General features: G+C 38.1%; 1 protein-coding gene across 5 annotated transcripts in view; it reads right to left on the bottom strand.

The window, feature by feature from the left end:
• The window catches only part of FNBP1 (formin binding protein 1), a 149,337-nt gene that overhangs the window by 18,193 nt on the left and 111,984 nt on the right, over positions 1–19,160 (bottom strand). For 4 of the 5 annotated variants that reach the window (XM_023544839.2, XM_064291330.1, XM_064291332.1 and 1 more), the window contains exons 7-9: positions 18,289–18,417; positions 16,764–16,910; positions 9,510–9,707 (exon numbers count right to left, since the gene is read on the bottom strand). In XM_023544839.2, the coding sequence (XP_023400607.2) occupies positions 9,510–9,707; positions 16,764–16,910; positions 18,289–18,417 (474 nt within the window). Of the gene's footprint in view, positions 1–8,388; positions 8,572–9,509; positions 9,708–16,763; positions 16,911–18,288; positions 18,418–19,160 lie in introns of all 5 variants that reach the window. The other variant, XM_064291333.1, reaches the window with a different exon arrangement.

Here is a 19,160-nt window from a genome sequence, read left to right as displayed (position 1 = left end):
GCACTTAAAACGTGGCTAGTGCAACTGTGGAACTGAATTTTAAAATTTATTTAATTTTACTTAAAAAAAATAAATAGCCATATGTAGCTAGTGGCTACTGTATTGAACAGGACAGGTCTAGACTGTGAACTGGTATAAGATTTACATTGGTACATAAACAGCTACAAAGAAATCTATAAGGAAAACACACTGTACTTATGACTTATAAATAGATACCCTAAACAACAATGATAAAAATACAACACTGATGATTTACAAAAAAAAAAAAAAAAACAATTAGGTCTCTTTTAATAGATGCTTCTGTGTTATTATTTAAAAACTAATCTCAGTAACTGCCTTAAACAAAACTTCACGTCCCCTTTGGAGATTAGGGTTAATGGCTTCTTCTCAAGCCAAAGAAACTTAAGGTTTCCAGAGTGACTTTAAAAGGTCATTTCACCTAATTAGCCTTTTGAAGTGTGAATGCTTTTAAACAATACTGACCTATGAAGGAATTTTTATTTCCAGCTTTGAGTCAAAATATATTTTCAGAAATCTTTGGAGCTCCTCAGTTTACCAGCCATACTAGGTGGCACTGCTATTGGAAGAGGGGATCACACACATATTTTAAGTGGCTATGCTATGTAAAAGGATCTTATTTTACATGCTAATGGAGTCAAACACTTGTTCCTGGGCATTTCCAACCAAATAGCACAAGTGCCTCTTGTGATTTTATCATTTTTCATACCCAAGCCATTTCTTGTACAACACTGCACATGTTTATTTGCTTCAAAGTAATGGCATAAAACAACAATTCAATACAAAGTTGGTAAGATGTATTTGAAACAGAAAGACTGTTTAATAATATCACTTCTTGCTGCTAGCATCTCAGCAAAAGAACCAAGGGCAAGAAATAAACCCTGTCATCTGAGAAAACCTCCAAGTCAACTGAGTCAATTTCTCCCAAATTAATACTGCTGATAAACTCAATTCATCTAAGTGTCTAGATTTATTTCTGTCTTGTACAGACGTTAATCAAGGACTCATCTCAGGATTTTATTTCAGTATCCCTTTTGTTTAGGGTTAAGCCAGTTGCCAAACACTGAATCAGGTTGAAAAAATATGTATTACATATACATGTCCATGTATGTGTACATTATGTATATGTACATGTACATACACGTAAATGTATATATAAGGATAACCATAAAATACTATCCTAAGTTATCAACAGCAGTGCATAAAGTGTTGATCTTATTCCTGGCTAAATTGTCACAGTTTATCATTGCCCATTATTTTCGGATATCTGCTGTGAAATTTGAGAATATTATGTAACTTATATATATTTGAAGTACTGTTATGGGTTATGTTGGTTAAGAGTTTCTTTTAATAAATTTAATTATTAGTTTGAATGTTCGCTAGGGCAATAAAGATAAAACAACACAAGACACTAAGTAAACAATTCTGAAAGGCTTAGGAGGCTCTTTTTACCGTCCATAAAATCATCTGTGGCCTCTTAAATTAACCATCCACAGGGCACAGACTTATGTAGCGCCTGAAAAACTTGCTTTTTTTTTTTTTTCAGTTCTCAAAGGCTGCTTTAAACCTGAGTGGCCACCACAGGTTAGCATCATTTCTGCATGTCTCCCTCAGGGTCTCAGCTTTTCCCATCCACTCTTGTGGCTCTCAGGGAGGAGCAGCTTTCAATTATTAGATTTATTTTTATTCAAAATGATCCAATGAATAAACTCTACAGCATTTAATATTTATGTTTACATGTATATAAGCAGTTTATCAACTTCTGCCATCCTCTTAAAGCCCCTATAGTAAAGAAAACCAAAATTATGTGTTAAGTGTTAATTTTCTTAGCAGCTTTAAAAGATTACGATCCCCTCTATTAGATTCTGGACCTTTGTATTCAAAAGGTTTAATAAAGAAATGCCGATAAAAGCACACAGAGCAGCAGTTAATTCTGAAGATAGGTCCCTGGCACAGCACCCACAACACACAGAAGAACCTGATTCAGACTCAGGCCATGCAAGGAAGAATTGTGCTTACCAGCTTGAGAGAAAGCTTCATGTAAAAATTGAAGGGGTAACAGGAAAACAAGAGAGAGGGAGAGAAAACAACAGCACATCAGAAGAAAAGGAACTTCCCCAGTTCCACTGTATTAACATAACACGTAAATGCACCTGTCAATTCGTGAAAATGGCTTGTAGCGAATCTGTGCAAAAGTTCACAAGAGAGGCTGATCCCTACGAAACCTTCCTTTAGCTGCCACATTGCCAGAGCAAAGACAAAGGGAAAAGGAGTTTTTGTTTACAATTTTGTATTGGTCATGTCAGCCGAAGTTTGTGCTGGTGGCATAAAATGAGTATAAATGACAAAAATAATCATATAGCTTTTTTTTGTTCACCAAATTTCCCAAGGCAAGTTTTACATAGACTAAAAACGTCTGAACACCAACCTCTTCCATGACATACATGTAATATTTTTATCATAAGAAAATTGATTAAATATGAACATTGCATTTCTTAAAGGCATGAAGGCAAAACTCCCAGATTGGTGAATGGGTAACCAAGGATCAGAAGCTGCTCTAAGAAACATCTCAGCTCAGAAAGCCTCTCGCATCGGCCTGAAGGCAGAAAGGCCGTGCATGCTCTGTCCCACCTGCTGGCTCACAGCACCACAAACCACATCCTGCTCTGTGGGGGTCTTTGGAGGTTTTCTATTTAACACTGAGTCATATCCACAGGGGTTATAGATCTTTTGGGGGAATTGACAGGAGTTACTGTTCTTGAAAGTTACCTTTAGGAAATTAGTAGCCAACTCTTTCAACTGTCAAGGGATGCTCCTTACTATGGACTTCCTGATAATTATCACGCCTCAGCAGCTGCAATCCTGCTGGGCGTGGAGATTAGCAGAGGTACAGTGATTACTGGATCCAAAAACAGAGCTTAGAGGACATCTCAAAAGTGGGAAAAGAAACATTCAGTTCGTCATTAACAGGGGAATCCTGCTCTATGGCTATAACGCAGTATTTAAGAACTCAGTGATACTCACTCAGCTGTTATCAATCCTAAAAAGTTAAGGCAACTAACTGCTGGTAGGATCCATTAAAAAAATTTTTTTGTGACAAGATACCAAAGAAAGTACATATTGCTTTACATTGGGGGGTGGGGTGGGGTGGGGTGGGGCAGTGGTGTGGTAGGGAGGGTTAAAACTCCTTAAAAACCAAAAAACCAAACCCACTGCTGTCGAGTCTGACTCATAGCGATCTTACGGGACAGAGTAGAACTGCCCCATAGGGTCTCCAAGGCTGTAAATCCTTATGGAAGCAAACTGCCACATCTTCCTCCAGCGGCGCAGCTGGTGGCTTTGAACCACAGACCTTCTGGTTCACAGGCAAGCACTTTGGCCACCGTGCCACTAAGGCGCCTTAAAATTCCTTAGCTAGGCTTAAAAAAATCAAATTCTTAGGATTAAATCAAAGTCAGCACTTCTTTATAAACAGGCATTAAGTTTTAAATGGAATTGTTCTTGTGTGGAAAGAAGAGACTTTTAAGGAAAGAAATAGCAAGCTAAAAGTTTTGAAAGAAAGGCACATAGAGTCACACCCGTGACTATTCAGATGTAGACAGCCTGCATTAGTGACTGGAGCCTTCCTGTGAACTTTAGCATAGATCTATTTGTCACAACTTGAGTTCTTTGTACATACAGACAACACTTATGGTGCACAGCAGAAAACTTTCCAAGTATCTTCCTACCACTACCTATACAATTGTTTCCTCCCACACTATTGTCTAAATGTGGCTAATTCAAAGAGTCAACATCCAAACTACATACACTGTTTGCTCTCTATTCAGCTCCTTCAGTTACTTGAGGTCATATATTCTTTCTTGAACACTCTAAAACCAGAATAATATCAAAACTATAGCAAAGGAATATTACCACTTCATAGTCAAAACAAGTCATTAGGATTGAAAGTTTAAGATTCCAATAGAAATGGGAAGTTGTGAATTCTAAGACAAATTCAATTTTCTGAAGCGGGCAGTGGCTGATCATTGACAGAAGCGCCATCATGGTATACAGTATTCTTTTTAACCATTATAAACTGGTTTTCAGCTTTCACTTGTAAGCCAGCCAATTAGATGGTTTAAAATTAGAAACCTAATCATGTGCTAAAAGAGTATTTTTAAAGGCTTCATTAAGTGCATTGCTAGACACTTGAAGAACTAAAAAGCTGTCAGTTTCAGGCGACAATTAAAGAGCCTTGGGAGCCACAAGCGTCAATAACACATGAGGGAACACAGAGCCAGCAAGTCCATGTGTTATTGGACAGTCACAGGCACTAACCTCAAGTACAAAGAAAGGGGACAATAAGAATAAGCATATAAGCATATGTATTCAAGGTCCATGGAAAATCATTTTTATGAACTTGCTCATGCTTCATTGGTTTTTTTTGTTCTCCAAGCTTTATGCACATAAGTCCCCTACGGATTCATTTGCTCCAAACATGGATATGGATCACTGCGCTACAACTGCAGCTTGTAAGAGTGTCATTCTCCTATAAGCACACTCCGCAGCTGTGTTTTATGGGTGAAATTCTGCCATGAAATCATACACAAACCCAGTGACATCTTATCGACAGCAATCACAATTCCTTTAAAGATTTTACCAGAGCAAGAATGAAAAGGGGGGGGAAAAAAAAAAAACCCCAAGCTCAGTTTGCTGGCATGTTTAGGAAGTTTGCTTCCCTTTTTCAAGCAAGTTTTTCAGATGAAGTAACCTAGGGTTGAATTTATACGTTAGACTTTTTCCTGTGTCCAGTTCTTTCAATTAAGAATTTCATGTATGTGGAAGCACAGCAGGGTGCATTTGGGTCCCCAGTCTTGGTGGTCAATGGGGTTAGTGGCTGTGCCATGACTGTATGACCTGGCCGTCACAGGTGAACTTACAACATAGTCCCTAGCCTCAAAGGCATACGTGGGTTTCCCTATTGTCCTCTTCATGAGTTCTTTGTGAAAACAGAAAGACTGAGTCTGCCAATAATCAGCAAGAAAACAAGATAAAATAAATAATATTAACCATAAGATTGTAACATTTGACAAACAATTGGTAATAATTTTCAAGATCGTTTGATCAAACTTGGTGGTATTTTTCCATATAATTAATTCTAAAATATGGGGGAAAAATGTCAATATTTTAGATTTAGAAGCCACTTGCTCAGACCAGAAAAGAAATCTTAATTTAAGGCAATAAAGTTAAAACTTGCAGACTGCAAATTAAGAACATACAATCTAGTTGCATTCTTCTTTGACTTACATGAAGATGAAATAATTACTAACACTCAGGTGGCACACCAATCATTAAAGACGTTTGAGGAAATAAAATTTTGTTACAAGTATCAACGGCTTCCAATGAAAAAACATTTTATCCTGTTTAAGCATTTAGAAACAAAATCAGTTATGCCAAGAGATATTTGCACATAATTTATACATTCTGATGACAGAAACAAATGATTGAAATCTGTACTGGAAAGCTGCAAAACACAATAAATTAAAAGACATATTAAAATAATAGATTTGTTATTGTCCTAGGATGCTTTTCCAAACTAAATTATCTTTGGCACAATAGTCTGGAGTTTAAAAGAAGAATAAACCAAATGGTAGCAATGACTGTATCATTTTAGTCATGGATCTATAAACCACACACCTCCCATGTTGAGACTGCTTTAAAATCAAATTTATTTCCCCAAACTTTAGATTCGTTTTTTGAACTTCCTAATTTTACTTCTACGATGTATTTCCCCTTTCTTCTTTCTTTTCTCTATTTTTTTTTCACTGCTATTTCCTGAAGAAAGAAACATTAAATTTGACCCTAAATAAGAACAGATGGACCAAAAATGATGGAAACAAAACACTTTTCTATTTACTAATGCTTCTAGTACGTTTCTGTGTATATGTGTGTTTATCCTCAGAAAGACACAATCACCTTTTAGGAAGTTTTTTAAACAGAGGTTTGCTAAACATGGATGTGAGGACTAGGAAATGAAATTCACTTTGCCAATTATGGTAAAACGAGTTTTCCTTTAAATCATATCAATAAGCAGCTTTCCATTTTGCTGGTTTTTGTTCTTAAGTGTTATATTTTTTTCTGGTCATCTTTTTCTTACACTTACCAATACTGACATTCTTTGGTTTTAACATTTAGAGAACACCATGAAACACAGATTCAGAAACCATTTGCAACCAACAGACTTTTCAATGTTGAGTGGCAGAATGGGATAAATACATAAACAAATGGTAAACAATTATGAATATTCAATATACTTCAAGATGAGATTCCAAAAGACAAATACACAGATATTCATTACAAAAATAATAAATGAATGCTTGGTAAAGGTTTCAGAAGTGGCAGAGATGGGTTAACTGGTTTACAGTTAATAGAAAACTTTACAGTCTAGCAAAAACATCCTGCTCTTATGTTAGAAACTCTTTGATGAGCTACTGGAGTGGAGATGGATGGGGAGTTATAAAAGCCAGCATCACTGAGCCAGGAAGCTGCAGATTCCTCAGCAAGGCCTAATAATAGAGCTCAGTGCAATCCGTCACCCATGTTTGAAGTCATACTCTGACTTCCAACAATGCCTCTCTTAAAATATTTAAAAATTAAATTTCTAATTCTTATCCTGATATGCTGGGTAACCTAAAATAAGATAATTCCATTGATCAATGCCCACCAACTGTATTCTTTGCATAAAGCTTTGAGGTTTTCTTATTAAAGGAATGCTACATGTAAAGAAGTATTTGTATCCTTTATTTAAAAAGACAATTATATCTGTTATATATTTACATTGTTTTTTCATACAGAACACTTTTTTGTAGGCTTGAAAAATTACCATCGTCAGCTCAACAGTGACTAGTGTTAGTCACTTCCTGGTAACCAGCTGCTGATGCCAAAACTAAGAGTACTTCTCATGTACCTAATGAGTTATGGCTTGAAATCTCTTCCCATGACAGTGTGTCAGCTGACACTTGAGGAAATAAAACTTAGGAATTTTTAGTTTAGGGCTAATATTGCACTTGACTTTACCTGCTCATGCTACTTATCAACCTAAAGGCTGGCATCTAGCTCTGATTTTAGTGATAACTATTGGGCTGTATATGGAAAGAAGTAACCCAGCTATGAGTTGACTGAAGATCTAGGAGAAAAGTAAAAACTGTGTTTGTGCAAGAAAGCATCCCATTACAACTGCCTTGCAACTCCCACAGGAAAAGATAAGAAACCTTACTAGGTGTGTTATGCACTAAATATCTGTTGAGTCTGAACTGCCACATTTATTATTCATTATAAAAAAGTATTTTTGGGAAGGCTTAGACTAGACTGACCATTTAGATATATTAAAAAAAAAAAAGATATATTCAAGAGACTATAAATTATTTTATTTCAATTTTTTCTCTGTAAACCAAAACAGCATCTACACTGGGTTGCTGGATCAATTCCATCAAACCCTGTGACTTAAACGCATCCAATCTTAATTAGAATGGCAAACTTGAGTCTTAAGAACATCTACTTATGGGTCAACCACATTATAACAGACTTTCCCTGTGGGTGTCACAGAATCTCAGACTCTGTAAGCTGAGTCTCTGGATTTAAATCCCGGCTCTACATCTTCCTAGCTTGATCATAGGCACATCTTTAACCTTTCTATGCCTCAATTTCCTTATTAGTAAAATGAGGAACTATTAGTACCTAGGCTTCTTTCATAGGGTGGTCAAAAAAGCAAATAAGCATGTAGAACAGGGTCTGGCAAATAATAAGCACTCAATGCCAGCTGCTATTATTACTTCACCCTTTAAAAATAAATACTGCATTAGGCCTTTTTCAGTCACCAAACATTTTATTAACATCTTATAATTTCACCAAAATAGCCGGTAAAAACACTGTGACTTATGACATTTCCCCTTAATGCCCTGAGGCACAGCTCAAAAAGAAGTATCTTTATTACACTCACAGTGTTTTAGTAACTATTAAGCAAATAATTATACGGTGCCTTCCAATTCTTCATATGTTATTAGTTTTAGAACCTAAGTTCCATTTTTTGAGTAAAATATTAATGACTTGGATGTTATAAAGGGGAAGTGGGAAAAAGTCTTTCCAAAAATGTACTAGAGACAAAGAGAACTCTGAGCTGGCTTGCTTTCTCTCTTTTTCCTTCCATCCATCTTCCTTGTTTCTTTCCTCCTCGTTCTGTCTCTCTTTTTAGCTATAATGAATCATAAGTTCTTTTTTTTTTTTATGTTATGGGAAAACACAATGGATTCATTCACAAACAAAATAAGTTATGCAGAACAAAACATGCAACAAAAGTGCGCAAGAGAGACAGGATTCTGGAGCAGAACTTACCCCACGCTTTAGGCTCCTGAAGCAGTGGATTTTGGGTTTGGAGGTCATGAACTCGTTGAAGCGATGGGAGAGGGGTTCCTTTTGCTGCTTGGGAGACTGGGGGCCGTTGGGAACAGCAGAGGGTGAGGCAGAGGCAGGGGGAGGTGGGGGAGGCTGATGGGGGGATGTTAAAAGGGACATAAGCTACATGTGAGAGATGGAGCAGTGACAGAGTAAAAATCAGAAACAAGAAGATAAGACACAAAACAAAAATAAGCATCAAATAATATTTGAAATCCAAAGCAAGTAAAACACAATCAAATATTTAGGCCATGGTCCAAAAGAAAACATGTAGAATATGTTAAATGAAGAATAGGATGAAAGTGGGAATTTTAGTAAGTAATGCAACAGAAGAATAGCAAGAAATATTTGACAAGAAGCTCATGCAGACTTTCACATGCAAACTACAGTTCTAATTAGTTATTCGAAATCAGTTTAAGCCAGACGGATAAATAAATATTTCAGAACTACCTAAACTAACATAGCTTGATGGGAGGAAATGAAAGACCTTAAATGCTAAGGTGAAAACAGCCAGACAGTCTTTTCAAATTAAACATTAATATATTCTAAGGTTAACGCAGTAGTGTTGTCTTGATCCTATTTTATGTCCCCAGGTTAATGCTGTCATGCACCTATGTATCACACTATAAAAAGAAAATGAAAATGTTCATGGATACACATGTTAACATGAATTCAAAACCAAGTTATTAACCCATGGTAGCAACTCAGTGAGATGTGCTGACAAATTGTTAGTAGAATTCTGCATAATACCCCCTTTCCCCGCCGAGGTAGCCAGCAGTCTAGGAGACTTTGGAGTGTAAGGAGGGATGAGAAACAACCAAAAGGTCATTAATCTGTTAGTGTGCGTGACACGGTACAAGTGATAATGCATCTGAAAGAAGACAAATGGCCATGGCAAGGATACCACCACCAAAGAGGAATGCTGTTTTGAAATAAAATAGCACGCTAGCTTTTTGCGTTCTGAAACTGAAGGTTTAAAATCTCACTTTTTTACGGCTAAAAAGGCAAAAATTTCCACACTTTCTAGAAAACTCGTTTTACACTGGGTCCACCATCAGTACCTTATTTTTTTTGATGAACGGCCATAACTTTCCTTTGGACTTGCCACCAGGTTTGTGCTCTTGTTTGCCTTCTCCTCTGGAATTGGAAAGGCTGTTATCAGACACGGTGCGCTTCATTGGCTGAGTGTAATCCTCAAATTCGATGTCTCCGGGAGGCTCAAACCCTGACTTATAAGCTTCTATCACCAGCTGTGAATCCTGAAATTATACCCCCCGACACACACAAATACATTCAAATAGGTACTTTTCATATAATGAATTATGATATGAGCTCATACATGTGATATTCAAAGAAAGCTTTATCAACTGATAATAGATATTTCCTAGTAATATTTTTATCATTAGAAATAATTTAAGTATAATTTGTAAAACTGCATGTCTAGTTGAGATTTGAAGATACTTTCAATAATCATTTTTCTACATTTGGAGAAACAAATACTAATTAAAAGCTACTTTGTTAAAAGTAGCAAAATCAATGGACTATTACATAATTCCCTTGGAAAATACAGTAATATCAAAGATTAGACAGGCCTATAAAACAAAAATATTTTTGGGGGGGTTATAAAACAAAATATAATACATGTGAGGAATGTGCTTCTTAGTTCAATCAAATATATGAGATCAAATGGGCAGCTCCTGTCTAAAAGCAGAAGGAGAAGACAAGAAGGGCAAGAACTGGTCTAACAGACACAGGGAACCCAGGGTGGAAAGGGGGAGAGTGCTGTCATATTGTAGGGATTGTAACCAATGTCACAAAACAACAAGTGTATAAGTTTTGGAAAGAGAAATTAACTTGAGCTGTAATCTTTCACCTAAAGCACGATTCAAAAAGAAAAATACAGTAATACAAAAACCTGGTTCCACTTCATGCAATTTAGTGTATACAAGGTTAAGGCACAGAGCAGCTCATCTCTCTAATTTCTAGGACTGCTGTACTTCAGGGACATTAATTTATTGCTTCATTTTTCTTTATCTATATATTTGTTCACAGTTTATCTCCCCCATTAGAATGTAAGCTTTCCTTGTTTTTACTGTATGCCTAGCACCTAGATGATGCCAGGTGATAATGGTATCCAATAAAAAAGTTAGCTGAATAAATTAATGAAATGAATGTTGTGCACTCTGCCAGGAACTTTGGGTCAACAGGCTCTCAGAGGAAGGTGGTAGAGACAAATGCACATAAGAAAGCTGCAGTTACCAGTGTGACAGATAGATAGACAGAGAGATGTATAGATAAAGTGTTACAAAATACATGTGACTTAGAATACCAATCTAACTCAACAATCATTTAATTAAAAAAAATTACTGAGGATGGCAACTTGGAAAGATTTAAGGTTCTTAACATGAGCCAATATTTTAATTGCTGTTGTTAGCTGGCGTCAAGTTGGCTTTTGACTCATGGTAACTCCAAGCAGAAAGGGATGAAATGCTGCCTGGTCCTTCACCATCCCCACGATGAACTGTGAACTGAACCACTGTGATATACAGTTTTCACGGGCTGATTTTCAGTAACGGATAGTCATGCCTTTCATCCTAGTCTGTCTTAATCTGGAAGCTCTGCTGAAACCTGTTCAGCCTCATGGCAACATGCACGCCTCCACTGACAGATGGGTGGTGGCTGCACGTAAGCTGTACTGGCTGAGAATCAAAGCTGAGTCTCCGGCATGGAAGGTGAGACTTCTACCAGCACACCTCTACATTTTAATTAGCTGTAGCTCTTTCAGCTAACATTTAATTTCCAGCTGTGCTGGAGACTGCCAATTGTCTTCCAATAGCCAACTGCCCTTCCTTCTTAGTAACAAGAACCTGATTTTATGTTGGACACATTGCCACCCAGCTAAAAGGTTTTTCTCCCTAGACTTTTGTACAACAGGATATGGCCACATAACTAAGTTTAGACCTCTAAGATGTAGGCAGAAGTACAGCATGCAATTTTAGGGAGTCTCTTCTTCTCCATAATCTGCCTTCGGCAATTTGGATTTGATGGTTGGAGCTCCAAAAGCCAGATCACAAGTCTGAAGGTCATATAATCAAAAGCTGTGAATTGGAAGGAGCCTGGATCCATGAGGATTTTATGGACCATCCATCCATGCCAGTGCTGGACCCTCTACCTCTGAACATCTTTTACATGAAAGAAAAAGTAAACCATCTTATTTAAAACACTACTGTTCCTGTTATATGAAGCTAAACCTACACTAGCAGATTCAGTTCCATAGTCATGACATATGTGCAAGCAACTACATTGATCTATTATAGCAAAAACACGATCATATGATATAAATGGAAACTCTTGCTGTCGTTAGATGCCATCTAGTCAATTTCAACTCACAACGACCCCACGTGACAATGCAGAACTCCCTCATAGGGTTTTCTAAGCTGTAATCTTTACGAGGGCAGACTGCCACAACTCTCTCCTGCAGAGCGGCCCACCAACCTGTCAGTGGATTTGAAGCGCCAACCTTAAACAGCTGAGCACTTAATCATTGCACTGCCACGGCTCCTTAAATGAAAACTAACCCTACAGAAATAAACCAGTTTGAACTTTTAGGTAATCATGTATTTTAAAATTTTAGGTAATCATGTATTTTAAAAGGGAGGGCGAGGGCATTCAGTTCGTTGGTGGGTACCAGGGCTGGAAGTGGTCTATCCTTCTATCTCATTTAAAAACTTATTAAATCACCTCCTCCAAGTCTTCATTGAAACATACCTTCTCAGTATAATGACAACCCCCAGGCACTTTCCTACTTAATCTTTTCCAAACACTAAACATGTCTGAATACTCTAAGTAATGTTCTCTTTTATTTTCTTTACTGTCTATCTCCTTCTTCGAAACAGTGCCTGGCACTTCTGAATGAGTGGGCAGATTCAAACATGTGCCAGACACTGGACTTGTTTTAGAAGTAAAAAGAAGAAGGTGGCGCGGCTTAGAAGAAAGAACACAGGCTTCAGAGTCAGACAAACAAATTTACTGTGTGACCCTAGGCACACAGTTCTTCTCAGTAAGTGAGGACCACAAGCCTGGAAAGAAGCTGAAGTTCAGTGAAGAATTTTACAAAAGTAGCCGCAATTTTTCTCAAGATTAAAAAAAAAAAAAAGGATATAATATCGATTATACATGAACAGGCAGAGACAAAGAGGGTACAAGGAAATGGAAACTCACCCAAAAATACTTAAGGTCAAAGCAGTAAGACCATAACTAACTTTCCTAAAAATTGTATCTGCAAATGAAGATAAACTTGGAAAACACATCTAAAACACAGAAAGAATGATTGGAAAGATACTGTGCAAGATCAGGGGACTTATATTGATAAATGAAGATCTGACTTCTGAATTCTCAAAGAAGATAGAGCAAAGTGAAACATTCATTCAAGTAAAGACCCAAAGGAGGTGAGGGAGTGAACCCTGCAGATATCCGGGGAAGAACATTCCAGGCAGAGAGAACAACTTGGGGTTTTCAATGAATACCCAGGAGGCCACTGTGGCTACAGCACGGGGAGAGTAGAATAGATGGCATCAGAAAGACAAATGGAAAAGCAGGTATTCCAGACAGTTTAGGGATTCACGGCCCTGGATGACTTTGGCTTTTCCTCTCAGTGAGATAGAAGCCCCTGCAGGGTTCTGAGCAGAGGAGGCACATGACCTAACTTACGTTAAAAGGATCTCTCTAGCTCTCTGGCCTCTGTGTTAAGAATGGATTGTTGTGGACAAGGGCAGAAGTAGGGAGACTAGTTAGATGCCTCCTGCAGTAATCCAGACAAAAGATGATGGAGCCTTGGATCAGGACAGTAACTGTGGAAGTGGTGAGAGCTGGTTGGGATCAGAATTGGCTGACAAACTGATACAGGTTTGAGAAAAGGAAGGTATCAAGGATGACTCCAAGATCCAAGCAACTGTAAGGATGGAATCACCATTAACCAAGGTGGTGAAGACTATGAGAAGAGCAAGTTTGGCAAGAAAGGTCAAGAGCTCTACTTTGAACATATCAAGAGCTCTACTTTGAATATGTTAAGTACCTATTAGATATCTGTGGAGTATACAATGAACTTACCTCCTGGGAGGTAATCTCTAAACCCTTGGAATCCCCCCAGTGACTGGAGTCTTATTATCCATAAAGAGGCTCTAGATCACAACTGAGAGTTTATGCTAATGAGGTGACACATGTTGGATGGGGCTGGCAATGCCAGAAAGACCCACCCCTTGATATCAACACAACTGTTGGGAAAGGGAGGGTAGCTATAGACTGCATTCAAAGACTTGGACAGTGATTCAATCAATCAGGCCTATTTAATGAAACCCCAATAAAAGCTCTGGACGCGAGACGCTGATGAAGAGTGAGCTAATTATATCAGGTGGACACTTGAGATTGTGTTGGCAACTCTTGTCTGGAGGGGGGATGGGAGGATAGAGAGAGAGAGAAGCCGGCAAAATCGTCACGAAAGGAGAGACTGAAAGGGCTGACTCAAGAAGGGGAGAGCAAGTGGGAGTAGGGAGTGAGATGTATGTAAACTTATATGTGACAGACTGATTGGATTTGTAAACGTTCACTTGAAGCTTAATAAAAGTTAATAATAAAAAAAAAAAAGCTCTGGACGCTGAAGCTCAGGTGATCTTCCTGCTTGGTGATAGACATCAGTGCATGGGAGGGTGACATGTCCCTTGGGACATGGAAACTCCCTGTTGGGGATCTTCCTAGACCTCATTCTATGTGTCTGTTCATTTGTATCCTTTTTGCTATAATAAAACTCTAATTTTAAGTATAGCACTTTCCTCAGTTCTATGAATCGTTCTAGCAAATTATCAAACATGAGGGGAGTAGTGGGGATCCTCAAATCTGTAGCCAACAAGTCAGAAATAAAGGAGTCTTTGAAGCCCCTGAGCTTGCAACTGGTGTCTTGAGGAAGTAGTGGGAACACCCAAATTTATAGTCAGCAGGTCAGAAGTGAGAGTGCTGTTGGGACCCCCAAACATGTAGCTGGTGTCTGAAGTCTTGGGGAGACTTGGCAGTCTGGAGGACTGTGCCCTTTATAACTTGAGACATGACCTAGCTCCAGGTGGCAAGGGTCAGAAAAAGAGCTGCATCTGCAGCTGGTGTGAGAAGACACTTAGAGTTGGTGTCAGAAGGCAGTCACAGATATCTTAACATGCAAGTGGAGAGCCTGTAGTTTGGGGGAGAGGTCCAGGCTGGAAATACAAAATTTGGAAGTTAGTATTGAGATGAGACATAATGCTCTGAGAGTCTGTAGATCACTTAAGGGGTGAATGTGGGTAGTAAAGAGGTCTAAGTACTAAGCTGTGCAGCACCTGAAAGTTAAATGGTTAGAAGAAGAAAAACAAGTAAAGGAGACTGAGGCAAGTCAGGAGGATAAAAGCCATTACAGTGTTATTTCCTGGAGCCAAGTGAAGGAGGAGAAGGTAAGAGGGTGGTTAAGTGAGGGCCAATGCTGCTAACAGTTTAAGTAAAATGAAGACTTATAAGCGACCCTTAGATTTAGCAACATGGAGGTCACTGGTGAAACGGAATTATGAGTGATATAATGGAAAACAAGGCTCCTATAATGGGGGAAAAAATCTATAAATCTAGGGGTTTAAAACCTCCCAGATAAAACTGATAGAGGGAAACCATCTTAATGAAATTGTGAAAGTTCACTTCCAAGCTCCTAATATAAGAAATTAAAATCAGGCTAGTTTCAGACTTCGGTCAATGCCAGAAGTCAATGAAGCTAAAAGAAAACTCAAAATTCACATAGAGGTAACCCGACTTTTGAAGGCTTAACTTATAAGCCCAAATATTACTATGCCTCTTTAAAAGACCTCTGTGTTTAATTTATTTGTGTGTGTAGAGTGATCAAGGAAAGCCTCACTACTTCTTAATCCCCTACTATGCCCAAGGCATTTACAACTACCAAAAGACTTGGACCAAAGCCAAAGATGCAAACATACACAGAAATGACTAATCAACAGTGATAAGAAAATAGAATGGGAAAACTCATAAAACTCATAACATGGAAAAATTTGACTTAATGAGTGTATGCCCAGTGACAAACAACTCATGTATCTCTAAAACCCACTGCCGTCAAGTCAATTCCAACTCATAGTGATGCAATAGGACAGAGTAGAACAGCCAAATAGGGTAACCAAGGTTATAAATCTTACAGAAGCAGACTGCTACATCTTTCCCCCATGCCAGGGGTGGAAAGGTATGCATGGGCTTATTTGTGCTTACTTACTAATCTGTAGTGCATAATTTCATCGTTTTTTTACCACATCAAAGACGTAGTAAAATTCTGTATTACAGGTTAGTAAGTAAGCACAAGTAAGCCCACGTATACCCTGCTTACTGGTTAATCGTCCCTATGCAGAGCAGCTGGTGGATTCGAACTGATGACCTTTCAGAATCTGTCTGCTAATAGGTGATCTATTCACAAGGAAAAGACTGCTTCAATCCCTTCCCTGGACTCTGCATTTTAAGAAGCCCTGATGACAAAGAATACTTACGGCATATGTGATCAATATTTGGCTTTACAAATGAATAAATGTTTGTAAAATTCAACGTTGGTGTCCTAGTCAGTATTTTTGTTGAGGGAAATAGGTTTCTAGGAAAGGAATACAAATTGATAGCACTGGCCCTAAAGAAGTGGTTTTTAATCAGGGATCATTTTGCTTCCCAGGGGACATGTGGCAATGTCTAGGGACACTTTTGATTGTCACAACTTGAGAGTTTGTGAGTGCTACTGGCATCTAGTGAGTAGAGGCCAGGGATATTGCTAAACATCAGGACAGCATGCCACCCAAACAAATAATTAGCTGACCCAAAATGTCAATAGTTTCCCAAAGAAACCCTACCGTAAAGGAAATAAAGGCTTGCCTTTTTCCAGAAATCAATCAGATTCCAAATTGGGGCGTCGCTCAGCCAATTGACAAAAAGAAAACACTTCAATTTAAATACGTAATGTCTCAAAATTTTACCACTAAAATGTGTTTTCATAAAGGAAATTAGAAAGAGTTCATCTAAAACACAGGCGGCTAAATACAAGAACTCTCAAGTGGTGTTGCTACTGATGAAAAGTACGTGAAGTGACCACTAAAAGCAACTACTTACCATGAGATGATTAAATGAGGACACCGTGGAAAGGGCAACAAAGAGAAGACCTTGCCAAGTCTAAATAACTTCTGTAATTGTTAGAAAGTTACCTACTCATTTGAAATAATGAGAATACAAACAGTTGTAAATTAAGCTCAAAATACAATACTTACATTTTTCTGATCGGTTGATTCAGCTGCCTTTACTATTTCATCCAAGCACTTGCCAATAATTGGTATCACCTGCCGATCAACTTCTGCATATGTCTTCATTGATTCTCCAATTCTTACTATCCTCCTTTCCTCCATCTCTTGTATTTTCTGGAACGTTAGATTTTGTATAGAATTTAGTCCATTATTATTTAAAGAAGTTTTTCTTTGATATCATTGTTTAAGACTAACAACTTCGCCAGGAGGGAAATGAGCCAGTACAAAGGGGTTAAAGTTACAGCAGCAGTAAATTTATTGTGCCTTCTTATTAGCCAGTTGCAGGCACATTTTTTGAATTGTTAGGCTACCCAAAATGTATACTTTGCACAATTCAATTCCAGTGGAAATCCTGGTGGTGTACTGGTTAAATGCTACGGCTGCTAACCAAAAGGTTGGCAGTTCGAATCCACCAAGTACTCCCTGGAAACTCTATGGGGCAGTTCTACTCTGCCCTATAGGGTCGCTATGAGTCGGAATCAACTCGACGGCAATGGGTTTTTAAAATATTTTTTATTCCAGTGGCAGTAAAACTCCCAAACTCAACTAGCTTTGTTGTTAACACCATTTGACAATACATTTCAAATATTTTCTCCATCTTTGATTTACTGCTTTATCCTTGACCAAAAGCACGGTATTTGGTTAACTGCCTCAGCCTGACACTGGCTTGGTTGCTGAGATATAATCAATGTATCCTCCTTCTACAATTTGGAAATTCTTATTTGCTGTGTGTGTAGACACTAAAAAGAAAACATTATTGTTTTCGCTTAGCTGCACTCTAAGTTTAAAAGATTCCCAAGTGGGAGAATATTTATGTATCTTTCTTCACACATTTCTGACAAGTTAAAGCACCTAAAAGAAAGACAATCAAAAGGAAAGAACTGTCTGACAGTTGTTCAAACCCTACGATTTTAGAAATACTCCTTTAACTCAAGTTAAGCTGGCATTTTTATAATGAGAATGGGCCTTTTAGGAACCCCAAAACCCAAACTCATTGCCATTGAGTCAATTCCCACTCACAGTGACCCTACAGAACAGAATAGAACTGCCCCACAGGATTTCCAAGGCTGTAACCTTTACAGAAGCAGACTGCCACGTCGTTCTCCCGAGGTGCAGCTGGTGGGTTCGAACCGCAGACCTTTCAGTTAGCAGCTGAGTGGTTAACCACTGTGCCACCAGAACTCCTTCCTTTTAAGAAAGACAGTGTTAATCTAAGAACCATTTCTAAAAGAGTGGTTGCAGGTGCAAACCAAAGGATTACCTTCATAGAAGTGGAAATTTGCAAAGGCTATTGATTAATCTTGACATTAATATTATATTTCATTCTTTTTGCAAGTCAATGCTTGATCTATGTGGTATACAAAATGATTTCAGTTAGTGGAAATCTAAAATTACATAAACACTTAGAATATATGCCCAGTAATCATGGTTCAGAGGCAACATATTTCTAAGTAAATCAAAACATGAAATCTGAGAGATTTGAATCACTTACTTGAAAGATGTTGGGTATGTGTGTATGGTAATACTCATGCTGCTCATGGTTGAATTTCTGCAGAACTGATGAGTAATCTGCTTTGCTGTCTTCTGCCATTTGGTGACGTATTTGAGCTTGTTGTCGTGCCTTAGGGAGAAAACAAAAATACTCCCATGTTTACACATAATAAATAAAGGCCTGGGCGGAGGAATGGCAAACTCAGGGAGGAGGGATCTAAGAACTAAATTTACTGGGGATGAGTTGAATTTAGCAGATACTATTAAAAAAAAAAAAATTTTGGATTTGAATTTACTTTAGGTAAGGAATGTGTATTGTAGTTTGTCACAAACTCCACCACTGACTACTGTCTTAACTTGGCAAGCACTTTCTAGTTTGACACAAGTATCACCATACTCTATTGTACTTCTTTTGGCCCCATTTACATATTTATGTTACCTGGATGGCCCTTCTGGGAACTTCTGCTTATATACATATATTTAGGAGGGGAACCCATCAATTTTTTATGCAATTCTCAATGGGGCTAATGAACCAAAAAGCCATAAAACAACCAAAACTAAAGCTGTTGCCGTCGAGTCAATTCCGACTCATAGTGACCTTAAAGGACAGAGTAGAACTGCCCTGTAGGGTTTCCAAGGAGTGGCTGGTAGATTCAAACTGCTAACCTTTTGGTTTGCAGCTGAGCTCTTAACCACTGTGCCACCAGGGCTCCATAAAGCCATATGGGCCACTAATCAAAATGGAACTTTCTAAAACTCTACATTTATTTTTAGTATACACTTTAAAGAAGCAGTAATTATGGAGCCCTGTCTGGGCTTTCTAGAATTCTATTTTGGGTTTCACTGCATTGCCTTCCTTTGTAAATAATTAAT

This window comes from Loxodonta africana, chromosome 9 (genome assembly GCF_030014295.1).
Source record: "Loxodonta africana isolate mLoxAfr1 chromosome 9, mLoxAfr1.hap2, whole genome shotgun sequence".
NCBI lineage: Eukaryota > Metazoa > Chordata > Mammalia > Proboscidea > Elephantidae > Loxodonta > Loxodonta africana.
This window is presented reverse-complemented; position numbering and strand designations above follow the sequence as displayed.